Raw genomic sequence first — 26,663 nt, 5'->3', positions numbered from 1 at the left:
GGCCGATGCCTCACAAGATGCCCTGGGGGGTGTGCTCTCTTAGAGAAACGCAGAAACAGGCATATTGCACCCAGTGGCCTTCTACTCAAGGAAATTGCTACCAGCAGAACATAATTACATTATATCAGACCGTGAACTGTTTAGCCATCAAAGCCACGTTTGAGGAGTAGCTGCATTATATGAAGGACGCTAAGCACCCAGTGACCATCTAACCTGCAGTTCCTTCGTTCAGCTCGAGCACTCACCTCCAGGCAGTTACGTTGGACTCTGTTCTTCAACAAATACTCCTTTCTCATCACTTACTGACCCTGCAGAGAAAACGCCAAGGCCGACGCGTTGTCCCGGCTTGAGGAAACAGTGGAGACCACGCCGGTGGCCGAGTCCACGCCCATAATTCCTGAACACTGTTTTCAAGGGGTGGTCCTTACATCGGCCTTTCTCTCTCGTCTCCATGACGACTTAGAACAGAAAGACACCGCGTCATGGATAGGGGAGCTCGAGGGTATCACCGCACAGAACGGATACCTATACAAGGGAGACCGCTTCTACCTACCGACGATGGAACACCGACAATAAGCACTTTCTATGTGTCCTGACCACGAGCTGTCCGACCACCCAGGACATGCTAAAACCCTAGACCTGCTACAACGACATTTCTGGTGGCACTCAATGGGTACTGATGTTCACACCTACATAAAATCGATGTGCTGTTTGCGCTCAGGGAAAAAACACTGCTCAGCCTTCGGTAGGACTGCTACATCCTATCCCTGTACCACCGTATCCCTGGCACACCGTCTACATGGACTTGGTTGTTGAGTTACCAAGGACCCATGAAGGATATACCACTATCCTTACCATTGTGGATCACCTTACCAAAATGGCACATTTCGTACCTCTGAAGAAACGACCCTCAGCGGCCAAGTTGGATGTGGTCTTCATGTATAACATAGTCAGGATGCACGGCATCCTATCTGTGGTGATCACGGACAGAGGCTTCCAATTTGTGTCTAAGTTCTGGAACAATGTCTGTGGCACTATGGACATGGAAGTGCGCTTATCGTCTGCTTACCACCCCAAGACTGATGGCCGGGCAGAGAGGACGAACCAGACCATGGAACAATACCTTCGCTGCTTCTTGTTGTCGGTAGAGAAGGAATGGTCGGAGGTCCTGTGGATGGTGGAATACGCCTACAACAACAGCAAGCATTCCGCCATAGGCATGTCACCTTTTTTTGTCTCCTTGGGGGCCATCCACACACAGTTCCCTGGGAGAAGCCACAAGAAAGTCCTTTTCCTTCAGTCTAGGCCTATCATGCCCTCCTTTGTTATCTCTGGCAACAAGCATGTTTTGAATTGGCTAAAGCAAAGGAGACCAAAAAGAAAAGGCAGATAGCCGCAGTCAGACCGAACCTCTCTATAAGGTAGGGGATGTCACCTTAATCACGGCACATCCGGGAAATCCGCATAACCAGCGCGGTTTCAGTTGCGTCCGTGCTTTGGATTAATGCCTTCGGCTCAGGACGTTTCCGAACCTCCGCTTCAGTGACTTTCCAGACTGAGACTCACGCTCGGCTTCAAAAAGGTACTTTGCTATTCCTATTCTTCCTGCTACTCTCTGTGGTCGGACCTCGCGACCTAGAGATCAGAGCAGGATCGCTTGGCTACTCTTGGACTCCTCTCACCTGAATGCTTGCTGGGTGCCAGGGTGCACAGGAGCGCTAAAGATACTTTGAGGGTTTTCATGAGCAGGAGCGCTTACTTTGTCTTGTCCTTCTATGCGCAGGAGCACTAATTTACTTTTGGGGGTAATCATAGCGCAGGAGCACTTGCCTGGTTTTCTTGTCCTTCCATGCGCAGGAGCGCTAGTTTAATTTTGGGGTTTTCATAGAGCAGGAGCACTTGCTTGGTTTTCTTGTCCTTTCATGCACAGGAGCGCTAATTTACTTTGTTTGATTCCTTGACTATTCCATGAGCAAGAGCGCTTGCTGGGCTTCCAAGTTACTGGGCGCAGGAGTGCTTGCTTGTTTTCTGGTGGTCCACGCGCAGGAGCGCTATATGCTTTACAGTCTATGTTGATGGCCTGCTGACCTTGCTATGATATTCCTGAGTGCCTTTCACAAGGTGATTATGCTGATGAATGTTTAGATTGTGTTCAGGAAGAGAGTGAGGGTGTGTATGTTTCATTGGTGATAACCCTTCCCTGCTCTCCCATTCCAGGTGGCATCTCTCCAGGGGTAACAAGGCACCAGAGGTCACCTTTCCATTCTGTCCACCACCCATCCTTTGTTTTCTGGGCATCTTCCCCCGGTTTCATCTACATCCTTGTCAGGGTCAGCCTCTACCAGGGACAGTGGTGAATGCTCATGTCATCTCTGCGAGATCGCCCCGCCAGACTATGGTAAGACTAGCGGAGGCCTGACAGATACCAGGCAAAAAGTCAGGGGGGAAGGGGGAGACTGCTACAAGAACCCAGTTTCCTACAATGGCTTGAAAGCAGGCTAACTAGTACATAGAGGAACTCCAATCAACAAAGAGATACTGAAACAACTGGAACAAAAATGAAGTCTTAACCAGAAATAAATCGGACAAGATCACCTACAAATTTGCACCACCAACTAATCAGAGAAACAAAGAAGAAGGCCCTCCAACAGCAACAAGGAGATCTTTGCAATCATCGAGGACTTCACCGCCCCAGCAGCCACCGCCTACATCACACCCATTCAAGTCCTATGTGATTTCAGTAACAAAATCGCAACTATCTACAACCATTTCGACCCGCAACCAAACGCCAGCAGCCTCGCCACCAGCCACCGGTCTTCCATCTAGACACAGAAAATGCCATGACCACATGGAACCCAATTACCACAGAGAGATGGCTACCATCATAAGAACCATACACTCTGGGGCCCCGGTGGACCAGGTCCCCCACCACATCGGCAAAATTGGGCCTTGTTGATCAGCAAAACTCTCGCCTGCATCCTAAACACCTCCATCTCTACCTTCCCAGAAGCCTGGAAACATGCAGCAGTCAACACACTCCTAAAGACCCAAACATAGCACCATGATAGCCCTCATCGCACCAAAAGAATACAGGAGGATGATCATTGACAGAGGGGAAAGAGCGGACTCCATACTGCTCAACCTCTCAGCGGCTTTCAACACGATCTCCAATCTTCCACTCCGCCCTGTTCAGAAGACTGTAAGAGAACGCCATCCAAGGACGCGCACTCACCTGGACGTGCTCGTACCTAACCGGTTGAACCCCTAAAAGTCCACATGCCACCTTACACTTTGGAAGCCAGGAGCCCCATCTGTGGAGTCCAAGGATCTTCACTAAGCCTGTCTCTGTTTAACATCTAAATGACTCCACTGGCCACTATCATTAGTACGCACTGAATCAACATACTCTCCTACACAGATGATACGCAACTAATATTGTCCCTCACAAACAACCAGAACAAGAATCAACTTCTCGGCCAGCATGACCGGAGTGGCCACCTGGATAAAGTCCAACTCCTTCAATTTGAACTCGGACAAGACCGAAGTAGTGATTTTCAGTAAGACGACCTCATGGTGGGATTCCACTTGGTGGCTGGCAGACTTAGGTCCCACACCATCCCCTACTGCCCAAGCAAGAAACAAGCTCAACATGATGACCCACATCATCTCAGTTTGCACAACCTGCCTCCATATCCTGAGGATGCCGTCAAAAATCTTCAAGCGGCGACCAGATAACAACAGAATAATGGTCACACAGGCCCTCATAACCAGCTGACTTGACTATGGCAACACACTATACACTGGAATCATCAAACAACTCCTGAACAGACTCCACACTGCCCAGAATGCAGTGGCCAGACTCAGCCTTGACTTACAGCACATATTTACAACAAGGGGTGGTGAGGGACAGAGTCTCTGAATTAAGCAGAAAGCTCTCACCCAGTCAAGAGATCAGGGCTAGATCCAACACCGTTTTTTAGCTCACTGCACCATCCCAGTTTCAGAACCTGGCTGTATGCAAATTAGTCTGCTCCTGTCCCAGTGCATGATGGGAACAGGGCAAACCAAACTACAGAAGCCAATTCTTACACTGGGAAGGAAACAAGCTCCCGGGGACCGGTTTCTGGCATTACAGCCGTCTTCGGCCCGGTTTGCTTGAATCCTGATGGTGCAATGAGCAAGGGTCTCACATCTGAGAATACCCTTCCACGCTTAGGGTGGACAAAAATATTTACAACAAGGGGTGGTGAGGGACAGAGTCTCTGAATTAAGCAGAAAGCTCTCACCCAGTCAAGAGATCAGGGCTAGATCCAACACCGTTTTTTAGCTCACTGCACCATCCCAGTTTCAGAACCTGGCTGTATGCAAATTAGTCTGCTCCTGTCCCAGTGCATGATGGGAACAGGGCAAACCAAACTACAGAAGCCAATTCTTACACTGGGAAGGAAACAAGCTCCCGGGGACCGGTTTCTGGCATTACAGCCGTCTTCGGCCCGGTTTGCTTGAATCCTGATGGTGCAATGAGCAAGGGTCTCACATCTGAGAATACCCTTCCACGCTTAGGGTGGACAAAAATATTTACAACAAGGGGTGGTGAGGGACAGAGTCTCTGAATTAAGCAGAAAGCTCTCACCCAGTCAAGAGATCAGGGCTAGATCCAACACCGTTTTTTAGCTCACTGCACCATCCCAGTTTCAGAACCTGGCTGTATGCAAATTAGTCTGCTCCTGTCCCAGTGCATGATGGGAACAGGGCAAACCAAACTACAGAAGCCAATTCTTACACTGGGAAGGAAACAAGCTCCCGGGGACCGGTTTCTGGCATTACAGCCGTCTTCGGCCCGGTTTGCTTGAATCCTGATGGTGCAATGAGCAAGGGTCTCACATCTGAGAATACCCTTCCACGCTTAGGGTGGACAAAAATATTTACAACAAGGGGTGGTGAGGGACAGAGTCTCTGAATTAAGCAGAAAGCTCTCACCCAGTCAAGAGATCAGGGCTAGATCCAACACCGTTTTTTAGCTCACTGCACCATCCCAGTTTCAGAACCTGGCTGTATGCAAATTAGTCTGCTCCTGTCCCAGTGCATGATGGGAACAGGGCAAACCAAACTACAGAAGCCAATTCTTACACTGGGAAGGAAACAAGCTCCCGGGGACCGGTTTCTGGCATTACAGCCGTCTTCGGCCCGGTTTGCTTGAATCCTGATGGTGCAATGAGCAAGGGTCTCACATCTGAGAATACCCTTCCACGCTTAGGGTGGACAAAAATATTTACAACAAGGGGTGGTGAGGGACAGAGTCTCTGAATTAAGCAGAAAGCTCTCACCCAGTCAAGAGATCAGGGCTAGATCCAACACCGTTTTTTAGCTCACTGCACCATCCCAGTTTCAGAACCTGGCTGTATGCAAATTAGTCTGCTCCTGTCCCAGTGCATGATGGGAACAGGGCAAACCAAACTACAGAAGCCAATTCTTACACTGGGAAGGAAACAAGCTCCCGGGGACCGGTTTCTGGCATTACAGCCGTCTTCGGCCCGGTTTGCTTGAATCCTGATGGTGCAATGAGCAAGGGTCTCACATCTGAGAATACCCTTCCACGCTTAGGGTGGACAAAAATATTTACAACAAGGGGTGGTGAGGGACAGAGTCTCTGAATTAAGCAGAAAGCTCTCACCCAGTCAAGAGATCAGGGCTAGATCCAACACCGTTTTTTAGCTCACTGCACCATCCCAGTTTCAGAACCTGGCTGTATGCAAATTAGTCTGCTCCTGTCCCAGTGCATGATGGGAACAGGGCAAACCAAACTACAGAAGCCAATTCTTACACTGGGAAGGAAACAAGCTCCCGGGGACCGGTTTCTGGCATTACAGCCGTCTTCGGCCCGGTTTGCTTGAATCCTGATGGTGCAATGAGCAAGGGTCTCACATCTGAGAATACCCTTCCACGCTTAGGGTGGACAAAAATATTTACAACAAGGGGTGGTGAGGGACAGAGTCTCTGAATTAAGCAGAAAGCTCTCACCCAGTCAAGAGATCAGGGCTAGATCCAACACCGTTTTTTAGCTCACTGCACCATCCCAGTTTCAGAACCTGGCTGTATGCCAATTAGTCTGCTCCTGTCCCAGTGCATGATGGGAACAGGGCAAACCAAACTACAGAAGCCAATTCTTACACTGGGAAGGAAACAAGCTCCCGGGGACCGGTTTCTGGCATTACAGCCGTCTTCGGCCCGGTTTGCTTGAATCCTGATGGTGCAATGAGCAAGGGTCTCACATCTGAGAATACCCTTCCACGCTTAGGGTGGACAAAAATATTTACAACAAGGGGTGGTGAGGGACAGAGTCTCTGAATTAAGCAGAAAGCTCTCACCCAGTCAAGAGATCAGGGCTAGATCCAACACCGTTTTTTAGCTCACTGCACCATCCCAGTTTCAGAACCTGGCTGTATGCAAATTAGTCTGCTCCTGTCCCAGTGCATGATGGGAACAGGGCAAACCAAACTACAGAAGCCAATTCTTACACTGGGAAGGAAACAAGCTCCCGGGGACCGGTTTCTGGCATTACAGCCGTCTTCGGCCCGGTTTGCTTGAATCCTGATGGTGCAATGAGCAAGGGTCTCACATCTGAGAATACCCTTCCACGCTTAGGGTGGACAAAAATATTTACAACAAGGGGTGGTGAGGGACAGAGTCTCTGAATTAAGCAGAAAGCTCTCACCCAGTCAAGAGATCAGGGCTAGATCCAACACCGTTTTTTAGCTCACTGCACCATCCCAGTTTCAGAACCTGGCTGTATGCAAATTAGTCTGCTCCGGTCCCAGTGCATGATGGGAACAGGGCAAACCAAACTACAGAAGCCAATTCTTACACTGGGAAGGAAACAAGCTCCCGGGGACCGGTTTCTGGCATTACAGCCGTCTTCGGCCCGGTTTGCTTGAATCCTGATGGTGCAATGAGCAAGGGTCTCACATCTGAGAATACCCTTCCACGCTTAGGGTGGACAAAAATATTTACAACAAGGGGTGGTGAGGGACAGAGTCTCTGAATTAAGCAGAAAGCTCTCACCCAGTCAAGAGATCAGGGCTAGATCCAACACCGTTTTTTAGCTCACTGCACCATCCCAGTTTCAGAACCTGGCTGTATGCAAATTAGTCTGCTCCTGTCCCAGTGCATGATGGGAACAGGGCAAACCAAACTACAGAAGCCAATTCTTACACTGGGAAGGAAACAAGCTCCCGGGGACCGGTTTCTGGCATTACAGCCGTCTTCGGCCCGGTTTGCTTGAATCCTGATGGTGCAATGAGCAAGGGTCTCACATCTGAGAATACCCTTCCACGCTTAGGGTGGACAAAAATATTTACAACAAGGGGTGGTGAGGGACAGAGTCTCTGAATTAAGCAGAAAGCTCTCACCCAGTCAAGAGATCAGGGCTAGATCCAACACCGTTTTTTAGCTCACTGCACCATCCCAGTTTCAGAACCTGGCTGTATGCCAATTAGTCTGCTCCTGTCCCAGTGCATGATGGGAACAGGGCAAACCAAACTACAGAAGCCAATTCTTACACTGGGAAGGAAACAAGCTCCCGGGGACCGGTTTCTGGCATTACAGCCGTCTTCGGCCCGGTTTGCTTGAATCCTGATGGTGCAATGAGCAAGGGTCTCACATCTGAGAATACCCTTCCACGCTTAGGGTGGACAAAAATATTTACAACAAGGGGTGGTGAGGGACAGAGTCTCTGAATTAAGCAGAAAGCTCTCACCCAGTCAAGAGATCAGGGCTAGATCCAACACCGTTTTTTAGCTCACTGCACCATCCCAGTTTCAGAACCTGGCTGTATGCAAATTAGTCTGCTCCTGTCCCAGTGCATGATGGGAACAGGGCAAACCAAACTACAGAAGCCAATTCTTACACTGGGAAGGAAACAAGCTCCCGGGGACCGGTTTCTGGCATTACAGCCGTCTTCGGCCCGGTTTGCTTGAATCCTGATGGTGCAATGAGCAAGGGTCTCACATCTGAGAATACCCTTCCACGCTTAGGGTGGACAAAAATATTTACAACAAGGGGTGGTGAGTTACTTACAGCACAGCATCCACATTACACCACGCCTCAGGAAACTCCACTAGCTCCCCATACACAAAACACACTCATTCAAATTCCTCACACATACAAAGCACTAAACAAAATAGTCCTGCCTATCTCAACAGCCATATACACTTCCCCCAACCATTCAGACACCTCTGCTCAGCCAGACTCCAACTGTCGCACATACCCCGCACACACAACAGGAGAGCAGGAGGTCGCACATTCTCATGCATCTAACCCAAAGCATGTAATGATCTCCTACAGCACACAAGAGTCTCTTAATCACTTGTTGAGTTCCGCAAGAGACCTAGCTTATCAAATAATCTCCAAGGAGACCACCGCCTACCCACCTTCAAGGCGCCTGAATACCCTCACGGCGATTAGCGCACCATAAACAATCTGTAGAACATAACAATTTGCATAAAACTCTTCTTCTTCTCTTGCCTAAGACTCTCCACAATTAATGTCCCAAGATTGAAACAGGCTTTCTGCCATTTCACACATGCACAATCTGACAATTCTTCTACGTCACATTCCCATGAGGCACAAAAACCCATGTGCTTCCATTCCTCACTCTCAATAGGACCTCAACCTCTTTACTTTCTTATCACTAAACCTTAATGGGGACAAGATGGAGGTTTTGCTGCTGGGCAACCACCCTCACCCATGCGGTCCTGGTCTGTGGCCATCAACTATGAGTATCACTCCTTCACCTGTTCATGTGGTAAAACAATCTGGGTGTATGGCTCAATGATACGTTGTCTATGAGCCACGAGATTCTTAAAATAGCTGGCACTTGCTTAGGCATCCTAAAGTGGTTAAGGGACATCTTGATATGCCTCCTTGTCCACACTCAAAGAACTGTAGTCCATGCTCTGGTAATCTCCAGACTGGACTATAGCAATGTCTTATACAAGGGTGCTGCAAAATCGCTGCATAAATGGCTTCAGACCGTACAAAATGTGGCAGCTCGGCTTCTTCACCCACCCAGATTCAGTATGTTAAATACTCTTAACTGGATGCCAACTGAATGTTGGGTTCAATTCAAAGCCTTATGCTATATGAAGAAGTGTCTTTGCAAACCAGGGCCAATGTATCGGAGATCATTGGTGTCTTGGTATACACCCAAAATCTTGCTCGGCTCTAGCCATCAGGACCTGGCAGTGGTTCCTAGAATCAAGATTTCCTGTCAAGGTGTTTGGCATTTGCGTATCTGGGTCCAAAGTTGTAGAACACCTTGCCACAAATCACTGAAGCGTCTTCAAACCGCTGACAGCTTTCTGAAAATTGCTCCAAACATGGATGTTTCCACCGGTTCTTTAACAGTTATCCTTGGCTGCCTTTGTTTAGTGAGGAGGTTGGCACTGGAAAAACTTTTTAGGTAGCCATGTGCTCTACAAATCACGTATATAAATACAATAAATAATGACTGCACACCATTGTTTTTGCTGTAATGTTCTGTATAGGACCACAGAAAATTCCTTTCCCGTTATATTATTTCATTATCTACCCACCTAAAATAAATAGATTGTTTTGCTAATCAGGCGAGTTTTATATTGTGCAGTTTTCAATCACACTATAGTGAAAGATACCTTACATTTGAACATTCGATTAAACTATCATTCTTTTTTACTGACCCCCTCAAATGAAGAACAGAATACTTTGCTGCCAATATGAGAATTCCAAGTTATTACACAAAGTCCCCTAGGTCGCCATCTCACCTGTCAGCGCTGTGAGGATGCGGTGAAGTGCGATGCTATCACTGTATACAGCCCCATGATACTCGGACTCCATTTCTTGCCTGATGTAATCCCTAAATAGGTGGAAAGAAGAACAGAAGGTTACCATGGAGAAATGCAGAGCAAAAGTCTAATATAGCTTAAAAATACAGACTTTATTTACCAGCACCACAAAGCAAAAGATACAGGCCAACTCACAAAAGAATGTGCGAGTACGGGAAATAGCACTCCATTAGTACTACTTTATGTACACGCAAATGCTGTTCACAGATATCCACCAAGAGATCTACACCGAAGCTTCCTATTCACAATCTCTGTCCAGTGAGCTACGCCTGTCCTAGCTCTTAAGGGCAGATTTCTCCATCAAGGGTGTAGACAAATTAGAACATTGAGAAACCTTTTTGTAGTAAATGTGAGAGGGACAAGTCTGAGTTGCTGGAAAATGGGGACTATCTACTAGTCTGTAGGTGTGGTTAAAGGACATTTAAGGAGGGGGCTTTAGGAGGCAGTGCAAATACTAAAAGACACCCACAAAAGATTAAGGCAATTGCCATTCATGAAAATTACACCGGCATCCACTACAGAAGCACTACTGAAAATAGGCTCAAATGTACCCCCCTCAAGCATTGGAGTCCAGCATGTACCGCACATGGGCAATCACTGGGACAGCAGTGCAAGCATTAACACTAACACAACTTATGAAAAAATATGAAAAAGGTGAAATATTTCGAATGTCTAAATATGTATATTTATTAATTACCCCTTTACAACTAAAAACAAACAGTACTTTTAGGTTCAAGTTATATAAAATACTTATTTCAACAAGGCTTCAAAAACATGCCATAAAAATACTACTGCCACATCCATTACAGGTGAAAGACAACAGCAACCTATCACACACAGCCTGCCCAGATAAAAAAGGAAGACACAGAAAAACACTTCACCATGTGGGTGAATGTCTTTGCTGCCTTCCCTCATTTTAACAAAACATTACCTATGGTGAAGACTGGATTGACAGGCAGTGGATCAACATCTTTGGCATGCACAGGGAAGCATGTATTGCCAGATGTCACATGTCACTTGATGCAATCGGTGTTGTTGCAGACTGGAAGCAGGAGTAAAATTCACCTACAGTCTGGCCCAGGCAATACCTGTAAATATGAGGATAATAGCCTCACGATACTACATGGCCACTGGACCTTTGTGTGGAGACGATGTAGAAAACTCACCAACAAGCTAATCACGATGGTTGCGACAGGTACTGAGGAGCATCATTTGCTGAGCGTACCCTACCAATGCCAAAACCAGTCCTGATCCAGCTTTTGCTTAAAAGCACCAGACATGGAAACTGTATGTCAGAAAGACAGTGTGACCTGAGGCACGGATGGGATACCGGTGGGCCAATTCTTAGAATACAATAATATACACCAAGCCATCACCACCCTCTGGGCGCAGGGACATGTGGAGCCAAAAACATCACTGTCATTACAAATTATACTAACACACGAGAAAAGCAACAGAAGTGCCGGCTAAAGCTAAGTGGGCAGCAGATCTTGGAACTGAACTGACAGATAAGAAATTGTTGGGTGCTAATCATCAAGCAAAGGAAGTCCCTAGAAATCAATGATTCTGCAATACACAATTCAATTACTCACACCGGACTTCTCAGACAATGAGGCACATTCACTGTATGTTTCCAGGGGCTTCATCTAAGTGACCGAGATGTCTCCCTCAGGATGCCGGTTTCTACCGCATAGTGTGGTACTACCAGATACTTTAATTAGGAACTGGTTTAAAGAGGTGGGCAAAGACGGACAATTGACAGCAGGAACTATCAAAGTACAAGAAGTGTAATGCAAAATTGTGACTTTTATTTTATTTTATTCAAATATTATTCTAATACAAAACATCATTATTTTATTATAAATAGTTGTCATGTGCATATCTCCACTATATATGTGACTTATCAATCTACATATATACACATATTATTGCATTTTATACATATTTAAGAGTAGTTCATTTATACTAGAGAGTGGAGTAGTGTATTGTTTCAGCACACTGTACATAAAAACATGGCTAGGTATGTCATCTATGCGCGTTTCGGCTGAGGGCCTTCATCAGGGAGCCATGTGAGTATCCAAATGGACCTGTATTATTTGACTGATTTTCATGGGCCTTGTGTAAAATAAATTAGTGCTTCGATATTATTGAGCTGTAGAGATGGTCTTGTTAAATTACAGGATTTACGCGTTTCAGGCGCTGGGGAAATATTACGTCGGTAGCCTGTAGGGTGGGCTCATAAATTCTTTGGCTGGGAGTCTTTTGTCATGTTGTAGTCAATGCGAGGACAATCTGATAGTTGTCTGTCGGCATCTAACCCGGAGGGGCCAAGGCTTGGACCCTTGGCATCTCCGGGTTAGATGCCGACAGACCCCACGATCGGAATACGAATGAGAGACAACTATCAGATTGTCCTCGCATTGACTACAACATGACAGCCAACTAAATTATAGAAGTCCATAGACCCCCAGTGAAGACAGAGTGGACACGGTCTAAAGACTGTCAGCGCCACTAGAAGTCTACAGACCCCCAACTACAAAATACAGTGGACGCAACTTAAAGATTGTCAATAAAACAAGAAACGTCCAAAAGACTCCCAGCCAAAGAATTTATGAGCCCACCCTACAGGCTACCGACGTAATATTTCCCCTGCGCCTGAAACGCGTAAATCCTGTAATTTAACAAGACCATCTCTACAGCTCAATAATATCGAAGCATTAATTTATTTTACACAAGGCCCATGAAAATCAGTCAAATAATACAGGTCCATTTGGATACTCACATGGCTCCCTGATGAAGGCCCTCAGCCGAAACGCGCGTAGATGACATACCTAGCCATGTTTTTATGTACAGTGTGCTGAAACAATACACTACTCCACTCTCTAGTATAAATGAACTACTCTTAAATATGCATAAAATGCAATAATATGTGTATATATGTAGATTGATAAGTCACATATATAGTGGAGATATGCACATGACAACTATTTATAATAAAATAATGATGTTTTGTATTAGAATAATATTTGAATAAAATAAAATAAGTCACAATTTTGCATTACACTTCTTGTACTTTGATAGTTCCTGCTGTCAATTGTCCGTCTTTGCCCACCTCTTTAAACCAGTTCCTAATTACTTTTCTTCCAAAATTTATACCTATCCCGAATTAGGAACTCTAGTCGGGGATACCCCTTTCTTCCTCACACATACTACCAGATACTTTGACAAGCGTGGAGGGAAATGGCAGTGTTTCTCTCAGAATTAGTAGATCGTATAAAAATCCTCACCCCAAAATAATGCCTTCTGGGTAAGTATTAAACAGCAAATTAACTGGTCCGTCACTCCTGCCCTTGGCAAAAGTGATACGTGCCAAACTTCTGCCAACAATTACCTACATAAGTGAAGCTCAGAAAGGAAGATATGCAAAAACTCTTGACAACACAGTTGTAGCTGCACACAGGGTTATTCTTGGTTTGCCCAAACAAACTTTACCAGAGCAAAACCGGCTAGAGTTTGGTATTTAGAAACAGTCTTTGGCAAGACAGGGGGTGTACATAATCACCAGGGACAAAGTGCGGAAATCCAACCAAGGAACTCTAAATGAATATCTATAGTAGGAGATACAGCAAAAAGACGCCTCACTAGCTGCCAAATACCTCAAAAGCAGTCTGGCCAATACTGGCCTAAACCAACTCTGGGATACTTCAATAAATAACTTAACACTCAAAAAAAATTGGTCTGGAAAACAGTCAAATACCTCTAGTGGGTCGAGGACAAGGCATCCCTCTCGAAAAGGTCAAGAGTGGATGACCCTGAACACGTACTCCATGTCAGCAGCTCAGAATTATCTTGACTTGGGTTACACCAAAACTACTAAAATGAAGTTCCTGAAGTACAGACTTGGCCTGTTACCCTGCATTCAGTATTTTACGCATTGGCAAAAGGAGAAGAAGGGCTCCTCCTGCCGCTTATGCGGCTCAGTCCCAGAAGACCTGCTGCATCTGTTATCTGCCTGTAAAGAACTCTTGGAAGAACGAAAACTACTGCTAAAACGCCATTTCAATCAACGAGAGGTACGCTCCAGAAGACAAGCAGTCCTTGCCTGTTTTGCCCCGAATGACCCACAGTTGAACTGCAGCCGGGGGAAGTTCATGAGGGTAGTGGAAAAGAAAATGCCAGCACCAGAATCAATCTAGTACAGGACAGCATCCAAATAAAACAGCAATTCTATCATGGAAGCTCAAATGAGGACAGTCCTTTTACTTGTTCCCACTGGGCTTGGCACTAAAGCACTTGATTAAACAGTTTAAGTACTCTAAATATTTAGAAGCACCGTTATTGATCTCTGGCAGAAGGAGTGACGGGAAGTAGTGGACTTTAACTAAATAACTCGACCACTAACAGCATGAGCTGAATCAAAAAACTGCTTGGCCAGTGGAATGTTATCAAGTTACAGTATTGGTTTTAAAAAGAAAAAAAGATGTAAATTATTAAATATCTTTTTAATATTGTATGCAGAATTGTTTTGACTTGGTTTTTGTATTGCAATGGGTTTTATTAACTATGCAAATAAACTTACTTACTTACCTTCTGTGTATAAGACCCAAAACAAAAGAAGACGGATCTATCTGTAGGCTCATTGAGTTGGCCCTGGTGCTTTTTAAGCAGCAGATAGCAATGTCCTGGAAGGCCAGTGTTGTGCCAGAAACAAAGCTCTGGCTAAGGGAATTTGTTGAATTGGGTTACGGCAGAATCAGATGCCATTACCAAGGCCTGACTCTTGGGTGAAGGGGGGCCAGTTCACACCATCTGGGACACATATATAACAAAACTGGATGCGAACAATGACCAAAGATGACCTGAGAAGGGAACGGACACCAGGAATGATTAGTGTATACTGAATTGTTGTAATCCTAACAACCTGTGAACGCTAACAACTTTATTATTTCCTATAACTGAGACATAGTGTCACCTGAGGAACTAATCCAAACGTGACTTTATTGTACGTTAACTACACTATGCTCAAGATCTCCGGTTCGTTTTGCAGGAAATTGGGGTACAGAGGACTGCCTCGTATCTGTCACTCCAACCCAGGCGAAAATGTAAGGGTTTGGGCCCATTTTGTTGGCTGTTTTACTCTTAGGTTTTGTGAAAAAACAATAAAGAAATGTAAAAAAGAAAAGAGAATACAAAATACAAAACACGACCTCAGACTCAATGGGCAAGAGTTTCACAGACTGAAAGATCAAAATGTGCTGACGGCTTGAAAAACTCACCTTGATGTTTGGTGCCCAACGTACAGAAGCATTAAAGTAAGGAGATACACGTACAACTTCACCAGGTATCGAACAGGGAGCATGAGCAACACCACACACATCACATGACCTGAAAAGAAACGAGTGTCAACATATTAATAACCCATCGAAAAACAGTCTTAAAGTAGCAAAAGCAACACTCTTGCATCGCTACAGATTAACACATTATCAATATTTGGAAAGACAGAAGATTTAAAACCAGGTACAAATAAATTTTCATCTATATCTATGCTTAGACAAGTGAATAGCTATTTCAGTGGGTAGAAAAAGAGATGCGGCACCATCTGAGAAGGACAGGTCTGTGGAAACGGGTATGAATAGAAGGTACACACAGGCACCCTTCTTTAGGGGCCAGACAGGTATGTGGATTTGAGGAGTTACAAGAGGAGTAACAGCAAACGGGCCTCAGTCTTTAATAAATTCAAGGTTAGCAGTGGATGCAGCAAAGGAACCACCATACCAAATCACAGCCACCCGTAACTCGACGTGGAGCTTGCTATCATGGGCATATCACATGAAGGTCAGTGATAATGCTTAAGTAGAGCAAACACTATATCCGAGCGCAGAGCATCGAGATGTCAGTCTTTGTCATTAGCGGACTGCAGAATATGATATTTATGTGAAACAAACGTTGAAAAGTGGGAATTCCATAGTGAAAATGTAAACGTACACACCAGTGGGTCTGCTCAGATATGGATTCTAGGGTGCTATCCCGGAATTAAGGACTGCAAGAGTGCTGCGGGTTTCAATAGTCATGGGAAACTCACCAAATCTCTGCCCTGCATTAGTGAGAGCGGAGCCATTTCTGTACCGAATGAAAAAAATGGGGATTTATTTTTGTAAGGATCTCAGCATATGTTCAGAAACTGGCTGAAGATCACCTGCCTCTAAAATTCTAGTTTGACGCATTAAGAAATTGTTTAAATCTATAGAACACAAACATACATAAAGCATTCATGCATTGCAGAATGTCATCTGAAAAATTGAAGAATAAGAAAAAAAATATTTTTTTCAAGATAAAGATAGTGAGATTTAAAGTTTTGTGAAGTACTGCATGGAAAACTCAATACCCAGGACAGGAATCTATTAGGCCTGGGCAGAATTTCAATAACTCCACGTTACACTTGCAACCCGAAATTCCAGCTAAATTCCACCAATCAGTGGGTGGCAGAATTATTCTGCCATTTGCGCCTCGCAAGAACAAGAGGATCCAGAATGCGAGCTTACAAGTGAGCTTGGTGCCATTCATGCGGATTTTCAGTGCTGCCCGTGCTACATTGCAGAACGTGCAGCATATTTTCAGCTCGTTGGCAGAATTTTGTGGAATTTCGCAGATTTTTTCTGTAACTCTGCGCCATTACGCGAGTTCCAACCACCACTAGAGTTCATGATCACTACAAATCTCTAATCCAGCCGACACAATGCAAAGAAAAAGAAATACACTTTAACAAAGAGGAAACCAAGAGCTAAACATTACATAGGAGTGATGGGGATGTCATGAAAAATGTTGTTCCTTATACTTGAATCATTTATGTGTTCTGAAGTTATCTACTGACAGTTTTTGGGTTCTGCCCAACAATAAGTAACTCCTCTGTCTAGTGAGGCTGGAAAGAAAGATATTAGCTGATAAAAAGAGAGAGTGCTATGATGGCTGCGCCTCAATCCAATCATGAAAATACTGCTGTGTGTGTGGCAGGTACACCCAGGGTAGATTGGACACCCCTAGGGCAAGAAACGTGCAGAATAATGTTCTAGGCAAGAGCTTTACGAAGAGGTTCTAAAAACTAACTTATGAAGGTGCAGTCATCAGCCTGTTGCATAGACATCAGAGTGAACCTTATGCAAGGCCATCAATTGTGTGTTGGCATCACTTATAAATTAGTGTTGCTTTAAGGGAAACTACATTATTAGTATGTGTTTTAATGAAATAACAATCACTGATGCGAATCTCACGCAGGGCTTGACTGATTATGCGAAACTGGGGCCTACAAGGACACCAGCTCAGACATAGCAGCTGTCAGCAACAACCGCAAGAGAGCAGAAAGGTACAATGTATTCCAAATGTTCTACACTTACAGCATTTTAATGTAGAGAGTTTCAAAAAATGTAATTCAGGGGTAGTTATTTGAGGCTTTAAGTGTCTCTACAATGCTTCAGCTGCACAACGTTCACGTCACCGATCTGAGGTGCGCAGTGTGATGCAGCTTCCGCTCTTCCTACGTTTTGCCCTCTCCATCTTCAGACAAGACGTACGTGCTGCCCCATTTTATAGCTTTTTGTTTACAAATGTAGTGTATGTTTTGGGTTTACTTTTTCATTTGTTTACTTCCATGTCTCATAATATTGGTTAGCTATAGCATTTCAGACCCACAAAAGCAGATTTATTTTTATGTTCCAATATTGGGCTCTCCGTCAGCCTAGTATGAGATATGTAAACCACACAAAACACACATTTTAAAAACATGCATGTAGGTCGACTGTGTGCTTGTCATTTGCAGATATAACTAGCTAAATCTGTTAAGCGCCTTTGGGTGGGGGCGGGGTCAGAAAGACCAGGAATTAATGTGGGCTCAGTATGCGCACAGCAGCTGAAGAAATGTCCCTTAAAGTTTAAGTACATTTATTTCAAGCCCAATACACTGATCTTTTTAAGGAAATGAGTGGTTGGAAGCCACAAACAGGGCGCTGACCGAGCCGCCATGCAATGCATTATGAAGTTTAAGAGATGACCACTTCCTTCATGCGTTCAGTGGCAGCATCAGAGGCCATCGTGAGATGCGCGCTTAGCTAGAGCGCAGAGGGCGTACTTGACCCGCTGGGTCTGTCACTTGCGTTGCAGGGGCCGTATTACCGATGACTGCACCAGCGCTAATTGTCGCTGTGCGCCAAAATATTATGTGAGTCAATACAATATGCGCACAGAAACACAGAGTTCAAAGTCTGCGCCAACATCACGACGGTATAACAGACCGGTCCTCTGTAATGCGTCGGGTGCATACCCTGGAGCACAGCAACAATTAGTGCAGACATCGGTAATACGGCCCCAGGTATCTTAAAACAAAGTTCCAATCACCTGGATTGATTAGGAAAACAGATCAGGAATAGATTTACTGATCTTTGGTAGAGGGGGAAAAATGGTTTCTGTAATACGGACCCTGAATGGGTGATAAGGCTCTGCTCTAGCAGAAATTCTTAAAAGAATGGCTGCTCTGCTCTACCTCCAGTTGAGGCTCTGAGGTATCGCTTTTCACCTTTAAGTCACATTCCTTCCGAGCTCAATACAAAACCACCCATGTGTGCTACTCTTACCGGAAGACTGGACTCCTTCCTTTCACCTGCCCACAAGCTACAAATCTGCTTCCTGCAGGGTTAGTCATGCAGGTTTGCACAGCCCGGCACACTTTATGACAACAGAGCCCTTTGCAAACAACAAGTTGTAACAGGAAAAACCTGCTTCTTCAATGATTCAGAGTATGCAGTCAACTGGAAAGACCACGTAGATGTCCAAGAACCAACCTCTTATGTGGGTTCATCCAATGGTCACAGATAGAGAAGACTAGGGCAAAGTCACATACATGCCAACCCCTGCCAAGACACTGCTGCTCCCAAGCTGTGAACAACAGCCCAGGCGCCACGCTGCTCTGGTAAGTACTGATCAGCTGCACGCACTCCCACTGCTTCTGCAAGGTTAAAAAGGGCACTGTGGCTCCGAGCTAAACCTTCCACAAATGTAACACGAAAGACCAGAGTCAAACAGACAAAGCATCCAAGGAGAAATAGAAGATAGATCTTTAAAAAAAACATGAACTGCGCACGTGCGTGGGGATAAAGTAATGTCTGTAGGTAAACCAACAAGCATTTACAATGCAATGGTCTCGGCATCATTAAAGGTAGAGCTATTGGCATTGCTCATTACTTTTTTTTTTAAATCATCAATAAATGGCATTGTCATTTACATTGCCAATAGCTTCGCCTCGGTTCTGGGATTGGTGGGTGGCTGGTATTTTTGGCATGGTTTAGAGGTCGGTTATCTCGCAGAGTGGCCTGTACGTGGAGTAGACCAATGCATTTAGAGATAATTATAACTCCTTGTTTTGCATAGCACTATATACCACACTTGTGCTGTTTACTAAGCGCTGTAAATAACAGATGCTACTTTATGCAGTTTATGGTTTATACTGGATATTGGCTGGTCTTGGATAGACTATTTGATGCACCTGTGTGCGTGTTACGTGCACAGACGCACGTGCTGAAGCGCATAGCCATTTGTTTGGTGTACAGTTGCCCACTGCTTGCCGTCTCGTGGTTCTCGTGTTTTGAGGCACCCTGCCCATGCAATTAAAGAATTTTCTCAACAAAAGTGATTAAAAATAATTATGCGGAAAATGTGGCAAAAACCACATTCGCAATCAAACATGAGGTTTGGTCAAAGGTTGCTAGGACCAGCACTTAGTGCCACCAGCATAGTTTCTAAGCACTATAAATAACTGGTGTGCCAGTCTGTGCATGACTCTGCCCCAGCCCTGCCAACCTTCAATTAAACCTTGAGAATCCTCAAATGCCAGCTGCCCTCCGTCTCTGCGTTTCTTCAAGGACGGACTGGGGCCAGGACCTCGCCACACAAATACCCATCCCAGCGTGACCCTTCCCTGCCCCCGTTTCTTATGCCCAGCCTGGGCGTCTTATGTTCAGGGGTCTGCAGGTCAGGGGTGTTAGCGGCACTTAACGCTCCCATAAATAGAAGCCGGTCACCCTGTGAAAGAACGCGAGGCCGCTCGCATGTGACAGTCGCACATGGTAAGACTCGGAGCGTCTGGGGGTTCAGACAAGGATAGGCCATGTGTCTGGGTAAACAAGCCTCACGGGGAAAGATGTGACATTTGGATACATTTGTGGAACCAGGTGATACCTGGTGAAATTTCGGAAGCGCCACTTGAACAAACTGTGTGATCTTGGGCAAGCCAGTTTCCTGATCTTCCCAAATCTAGAGCCCTTAAAATCTCCACAGTCTCAAATTCCTCTTCAGAAAAATGCATATTTATATTTAAAGAGAGCAGTGTCATGCCAGACAGCTTTGTACAGTTGAACAAAAACAACTGAAGCGTGGCTGTCAGATTCAAAGTGCCAAACACGGCAGCCTGGGGTGGGGTTCAGTGCCTTCTGCAGAGATCTCGGGTATCCCCAAATCAACTGTGGCCAGTTCATCGTTTAAACCTCCCCAAAAACAAGAAATGCAAGGGGTTCTGGCAAGTTAAACTCATGGTGCCTCAAAAAGTAAATATCAACAAGCTTTGATAAGAGCAACGATATCCTTGGCGAAGAGCACGTTCTAAACGAAGGGTACTCACCACACGCCCCCAGCGATTCAGACGTGAGCGAAACCGAAACTTTCCGAGGGGCGGGACTTCCGGCTTTGGAAGCCCGTGCACGCGCCCACTGAGAGAAGCAGTGCTGGTGACGCGGGGCTCCCATGCCCGAGGGAGAGCCCCGCGGTGGCGGCTGAAGTCCGGAGTGGCGGTAAGTGGGCCCGGGGGGGGGGCGGGCGCTTGGTGCACGTGTGTGTGTGTGTGTGTGTGCGCGTGTGTGTGTGTGTGTGTATGCGACGGCGGGGGTGGGTTCTCTGTATGTGTGGGTGCGTGCGTGCGTGGGCGCTCGTGTGTGTTTGTGTGTGTGTCTCTCTGTGTATGCACATGCATGTGAACACCTTACGATATGGAGCATTTTCGATCATTAGTGTAGAGGGGAAAGAGGAGCACTCTATTTTTAGTCACGTAGGCTCCGAGCTGCAGCGCCAGACACATGCAAATAATAGTGTGTATTTTATACAGCCCTCGTCTAGTATAACTGGTGCTACTATTTTCCATTTTTATACCCAATGTACCGACCTTCTGAAGTACATAAAATAGAGGGAGAGGATCAGAACTCGTAACCTGCAGCCTGTCAATTAATTCAAGTAACCAACTTTCAACTCGGTGGTCTGTTCCAATGCAATTCCTCCACTATCCTATTCCTGGTTTCGCACGTGAATACAGTGAAGTACAACAGAGACCAACACTAGTTTGTTAAACGTGGCATGCACCTACCTCAATGTCTAGTTGTCATAAGATTCGAATATACGGCTGACAATTCAAAAAAAATAGACTTAGTTCAAAATAAAAGAAATACTCAAATTTCCTGCTAAAATTGACAATTTCACCCGCCAAAGAACTACAAACGTTTGAGAAAGAAAGGAGTCTTTGACAGTAGTTGCTTAGCTCCTGAGAGCCTAAATAAAGCGACCACCTGCATGTAGGCTTCGCTAACATTCACCGCATTTTCGATCATGCCATCAAACACGCTGCTTAAAAGAAACTGAAAGTTACACGTTTAACCGCACTCTAAATGCGCATTGCCGCACTCTAAACGCGCATTGCAAGAAACTTGCAACAAAGTCAATTGAGCGCTCGTACTTGTGCGCATGGCAGTTTTAAATCGCCTCCAAGGAGATGCGCGCGGCCAGGATTGTCTCCTGGAAAGCAGACACGCCGACAAAAGGTCTCTGGCGAGAACGCGCTTCCGCGCGCTTAGCCGAGTAGAAACCAGTATTTATTTTATTTATTTAAAATGTTTTATAGCGCTGGCTAGACCCGGAGGTATCAGAACGCTTTTCATGAGCATCAGATCATAGTTACAGCTTACATCGTTACAAAGGTTACACAGTTATTAGAGCATGGCAACATGGTTACTTGTATGGTCGAGATAAACAATAAGCACAAATACGAAAGGGGAAAAGCTAGCAAGGCGAAAGATTCAGGGAAGGGGGGAAGGAGCTGGGGGAAGTAGATAGGTAATGAAGGCGGGAAAGAGGAGGGGAGGGTGAAGGACATCAAGATACATTCAAGGGTGAGTGGAGGTGCAGAGGATGCACGTGCAATAGAAACACTGGCATAGCAACATGGAATCTAAGAGGCTAGCCAGGATACGAAACAGAATCTGGTGAATCGGAGCAGCGCTCCTAGCCAGCTGTAGTAATGAGCAGCATATTGTTTATTAGATGCCCACTGAATATCTTGAAATGCTTAGACCCGGCAAATGGTGACTTGGCAACTTTTCAGGAGCTAATAACTTGACTGCACAGTAACAATGTACATTATACATTTGGATAGTAATTAAAACTGGTATCATTTTTAATAGCATAAACATTATGACTGGCACTGCTTTACGGATGCAGCACAAATGTTTATCTGCTGTGTTTCCAATCACTTGCACAACTTACCCCTGCAGAAAACTAATGCTTCTGTCTACTGTGATATATCCTGAGCTGGTAGAATAATTATCTTGAGTACCTTTGACTTTTTAAACCCCCTTTGACTTATAAAATCAATTATTGTGGACAAAGGACATATCAAATCCAGCCTTCGCGTCATTTTCCGTGAATTTTCAGGCTACATAGCAGAGGACCACAGGCTTGATCCACCCACTGCCAAACCCCTTCTGGGGGATAGGCCCAGCTCACTGATCACCTCGAGGAGAATTTGAATATCATACAAGTGCCCCACAATCAAGTTATGAAAGATCTAAGGCATTACAGATTATTTCTGGTAAGTTGTGCTGCAAAAATGCACCCAATGGCCTAATTTAGCCCCCAATGATCTTCGGTCATTAGGGGATTACCACATTAACCCACCAAGCGTTCACTTTTCAATCCTGCACTGGGTGAAGGGAGACGGTGCAGACAACTAAAGCTTGTGCATGGATTTTTATCTGGTGTAGTGAGAACTATTTCCAAAAAATTCAAAGTAAATCACGCTGTTTTTAATAAATGGAAGGCTAAAGGAAATCAGGTTTGATCCAAGGGGGGAAATTGTGATGGATGTCTGCTATAACGAACATTAAGAAGTTGTGTCAGAACCCTTTTCAGGGGGCCATGGTGCATGCAAGGGCAACAGGGCCCAACTGTGGTGGTTGAGGAAGTTTAATCCTGTCTTGAGCCAGACCTACTAATGATCCTGAGCATAAGGGCCAAGTACCCCTTCTGCATTTGACTCACAACTATCACTGAGGACGAGAAGTCAAAGGCTACCTCAAGGGACAGAGGGGGTGAGTGTAGGTACAGGTGAGTGAACACAACTACAATTAACTCAGAGTGCACACAGTACAAACATCCGTACTCACCACCAACTGATCCGAAAAGCCAAGAAAACAGCATTCAAAGATCGACTTGACAACAACGCCCACAACAGCAAGGAACTTTTCAACATTGTCAAGGAATTTTCCAACCCCTCGGCCAACTCCAACGACATCACCCCCTCTCAAACCCTCTGCGATTCCCTAGCCTCTTTTTTCCACAACAAGATTGCTGACATCCACAACAGCTTTGACAACCAACCCGGAAGCCAACCCACCCTACCATCAGCTGACCATCTTCCCCCCGTTAACACCCTTAACGCCTGGAACCCAATCTCCACTGAGGACACCATCCGCCTGATGAATTCCATCCACTCTGGATCCCCCACAGACCCATGCCCTCACCACATCTTCAACAAAGCAGACTCCGTCATAGCTCCGCACCTCCGAGACGTCATCAACTGCTCCTTCAACTCCGCTACCTTCCCAGAAGACTGGAAACACGCTGAACTCACCGCCCTTCTGAAAAAACCAACAGCAGACCCCACCGAACTCAAAAACTACCGCCCCATCTCGCTTCTTCCATTCCCGGCCAAAGTCATCGAGAAAGCTGTCAACAACCAGCTCGCCACCTTCCTCGAAGCCAACAAATCACTCGACCCCTCACAATCTGGCTTCCGAGCCAAACACAGCACTGAGACCGCCCTCATCGCAGCAACAGACGACATTCGAACTCTACTGGACAATGGAGACACAGTCGCCCTCATCCTCCTCGACCTCTCTGCAGCCTTCGACACAGTCTGCCACAGCACCCTTTTACAACGCCTCAGAAACATCGGAATCCAAGGAAAGGCACTGGAATGGATCACCTCGTTCCTCACCGGAAGAACCCAGAGAGTCCGCCTCCCACCATTCAAGTCCGAGGCCTCTGAAATCATCTGCGGCGTACCACAAGGATCCTCACTCAGTCCCACCCTTTTCAACGTATACATGAGCCCCCTCGCGGCCATCGCCCGCCAACACAACCTCAACATCATCTCTTACGCGGATGACACTCAACTGATCCTATCTCTCACCAAGGACCCCAGCACCGCCAAAACTAACCTACACGAGGGAATGAAAGAAGTCGCCGAATGGATGAAACAAAGCCGTCTGAAACTGAACTCAGACAAAACAGAAGTCCTCATCTTAGGTAAATCCCCCTCTGCATGGGACGACTCTTGGTGGCCGGAAGCCCTCGGAAAAGCACCCATCCCGACAGACCACGCACGGAACCTAGGCGTCATCCTGGATTCTTCACTCTCAATGAACAGACAAGTCAGCGCCGTATCCTCTTCCTGCTTTAACATTCTTCGCATGCTCAGAAAAACATTTCGCTGGATCCCCTCCGAAACAAGGAAAACAGTCACCCACGCTCTGGTCACGAGCCGACTGGACTACGGAAACACCCTCTACGCAGGTACTACCGCAAAACTCCAGAAGAAACTACAACGAATCCAAAACGCCTCAGCCAGGCTCATACTAGACATCCCACGCAACGAACACATCTCTGGTCACCTTAAAGACCTCCACTGGCTACCCGTCAATAAGAGGATTACTTTCCGACTGCTTACCCACGCACACAAATCACTCTACGACATCGGACCAGAGTGCCTCAACTCTCGACTGTCCTTTTATACCCCCTCCCGCCAACTTCGCTCTTCCAGCCAAGCCTTCGCCACTGTACCTCGCATCAACAAGACCTCCATGGGAGGCAGATCCTTCTCATACCTGGCTGCCAAAACATGGAACTCACTCCCAGCTTACCTTCGCCTCACCCAGAATCACCTAGCGTTCAGAAAGCAGCTTAAAACGTGGATATTTGACAAATAATCCTCCTCCCCTTCCTAAGCGCCTTGAAACCCTCTGGGTATGTAGTGCGCTATATAAATGTTTTGACTTGACTTGACATAAATCAATGTTTTTATAAAAAAAAGTCGTATTGTATTTCTAACTCTACACATGCAAAGGAATATCAATATGCACGAGCAACAACACAATCCCCTAGAGGTCAGGGCTCTGGTAGTGGTCAGGTAAATCTATGTCCCACCCTCTTACTTATAAAGTGCTCAGGGCTATTTCCCATTCCCTGGTGGCCACATCCAGGGAATGCTCACTATTAGACCATACTCAAGAGTTCCCCTTTGACTCTTTAGGAATTAGTCAAAAGCGTGAATGGTGACGCAGCACGATTAGCAGCTAGTTCCCGGGGCCCAACAGACCCAGCTCAAGTCTTACGTGCTCCTGCAGCACAGAAGCATTCAGTGTTGCAGCAAGTGCACTCAGCACAAGCACCCACAACTTCTGATCCTGCTCAGAGAAATCGGGAAATAAAAGGACCCTGCGGCACAAGCTACCAGAATGTTCCCGTAAGTCGAACTTCCCAAGCGAGGGTGGGGGAATCCTTCCTTCAGGGCCCGACTAGAGCCCAGCGAGGATGCAGTCCTCAGAAGTCAGTCAGGGGCAGCTCTCTCAATGTGCGGGCTCGATCCAGCGAACCCAGCCTCAGTCTTTTCCTCAGGCAACTGCCCAAAACTTCTTGGCAAAGTTGGTACCGGCAGCCCCTCGTGGCATACAAGGTTGCTGTGGTACTTTACAGAATAGGTCACTTTCCCTGTGGCGGTTACTCTGTATGCAACCTAACCAGCCCTAGTAAGGAGTTAATACTCTCTGACACCTTTACGTGGCGCCACAAGCGACACATCAACTGCAACACATCTAGGTGTGTTTATCAACTCACGTGCCCGTGCGGGAAGAGATATGTAGGCATAACCATGAGGCAGGTCAAGTTGCGTATCACTGAACACAGGAGCAACATATGTGCCACAAAACACACACAAAGCTCTACAACCATTGTATGGAAATGAATCACTCAGCAGATAGCATTCGGTGGACGGTACTGTAAGCACATCAACAGACAACTCAACAGGCGCTCTTCAGGATAGAGCAGAGGTGGGTCCACCGTTTAGCCACTGATACCAATGGCCTTAATGACTAACCCCTGGAGTTGTTTAACTAGGACCTGAATGTTTTACATCCTCCTCTGGTTGCACCATTGTGGTTATTAGTGCAGATGTGCATCTCTTGACTTAGGGCAAAGTAGTCTGTGCCGATGCTACAGGGACCTCTCTCCATCCCCAAAGAGGGGCGTCCCTTACTTGATACCCACGACTGACGTTGGCCCTTGAGACCTGGCCCACTGCTGTCCCTGCACATCCTGGACACTTATCCCACCTCATCCAACAGGCAGAGATAAGCCACTACTTCCGTAGACAGGCTTACTTCCATAAGAATTGCCCGTCTCCCCTTGGCCCGCTGAGTA

General features: G+C 46.1%; 1 protein-coding gene across 1 annotated transcript in view; it reads right to left on the bottom strand.

Annotated features, from left to right (window-relative positions):
• The window catches only part of LOC147726022 (RING finger protein 145-like), a 91,289-nt gene that overhangs the window by 52,500 nt on the left and 12,126 nt on the right, over positions 1 to 26,663 (bottom strand). The window contains exons 2-3 of the mRNA XM_086960137.1: positions 15,158 to 15,266; positions 9,801 to 9,892 (exon numbers count right to left, since the gene is read on the bottom strand). Of these exons, the coding sequence (XP_086816263.1) occupies positions 9,801 to 9,892; positions 15,158 to 15,266 (201 nt within the window). The remainder of the gene's footprint in view (positions 1 to 9,800; positions 9,893 to 15,157; positions 15,267 to 26,663) is intronic.

The sequence above is a fragment of the Lissotriton vulgaris genome, chromosome 3_1 (assembly GCF_964263255.1).
Source record: "Lissotriton vulgaris chromosome 3_1, aLisVul1.2, whole genome shotgun sequence".
Lineage (NCBI taxonomy): Eukaryota > Metazoa > Chordata > Amphibia > Caudata > Salamandridae > Lissotriton > Lissotriton vulgaris.
The sequence above is the reverse complement of the archived record's forward strand: the minus strand, read 5'-3'. Positions and strand labels throughout refer to the sequence as shown.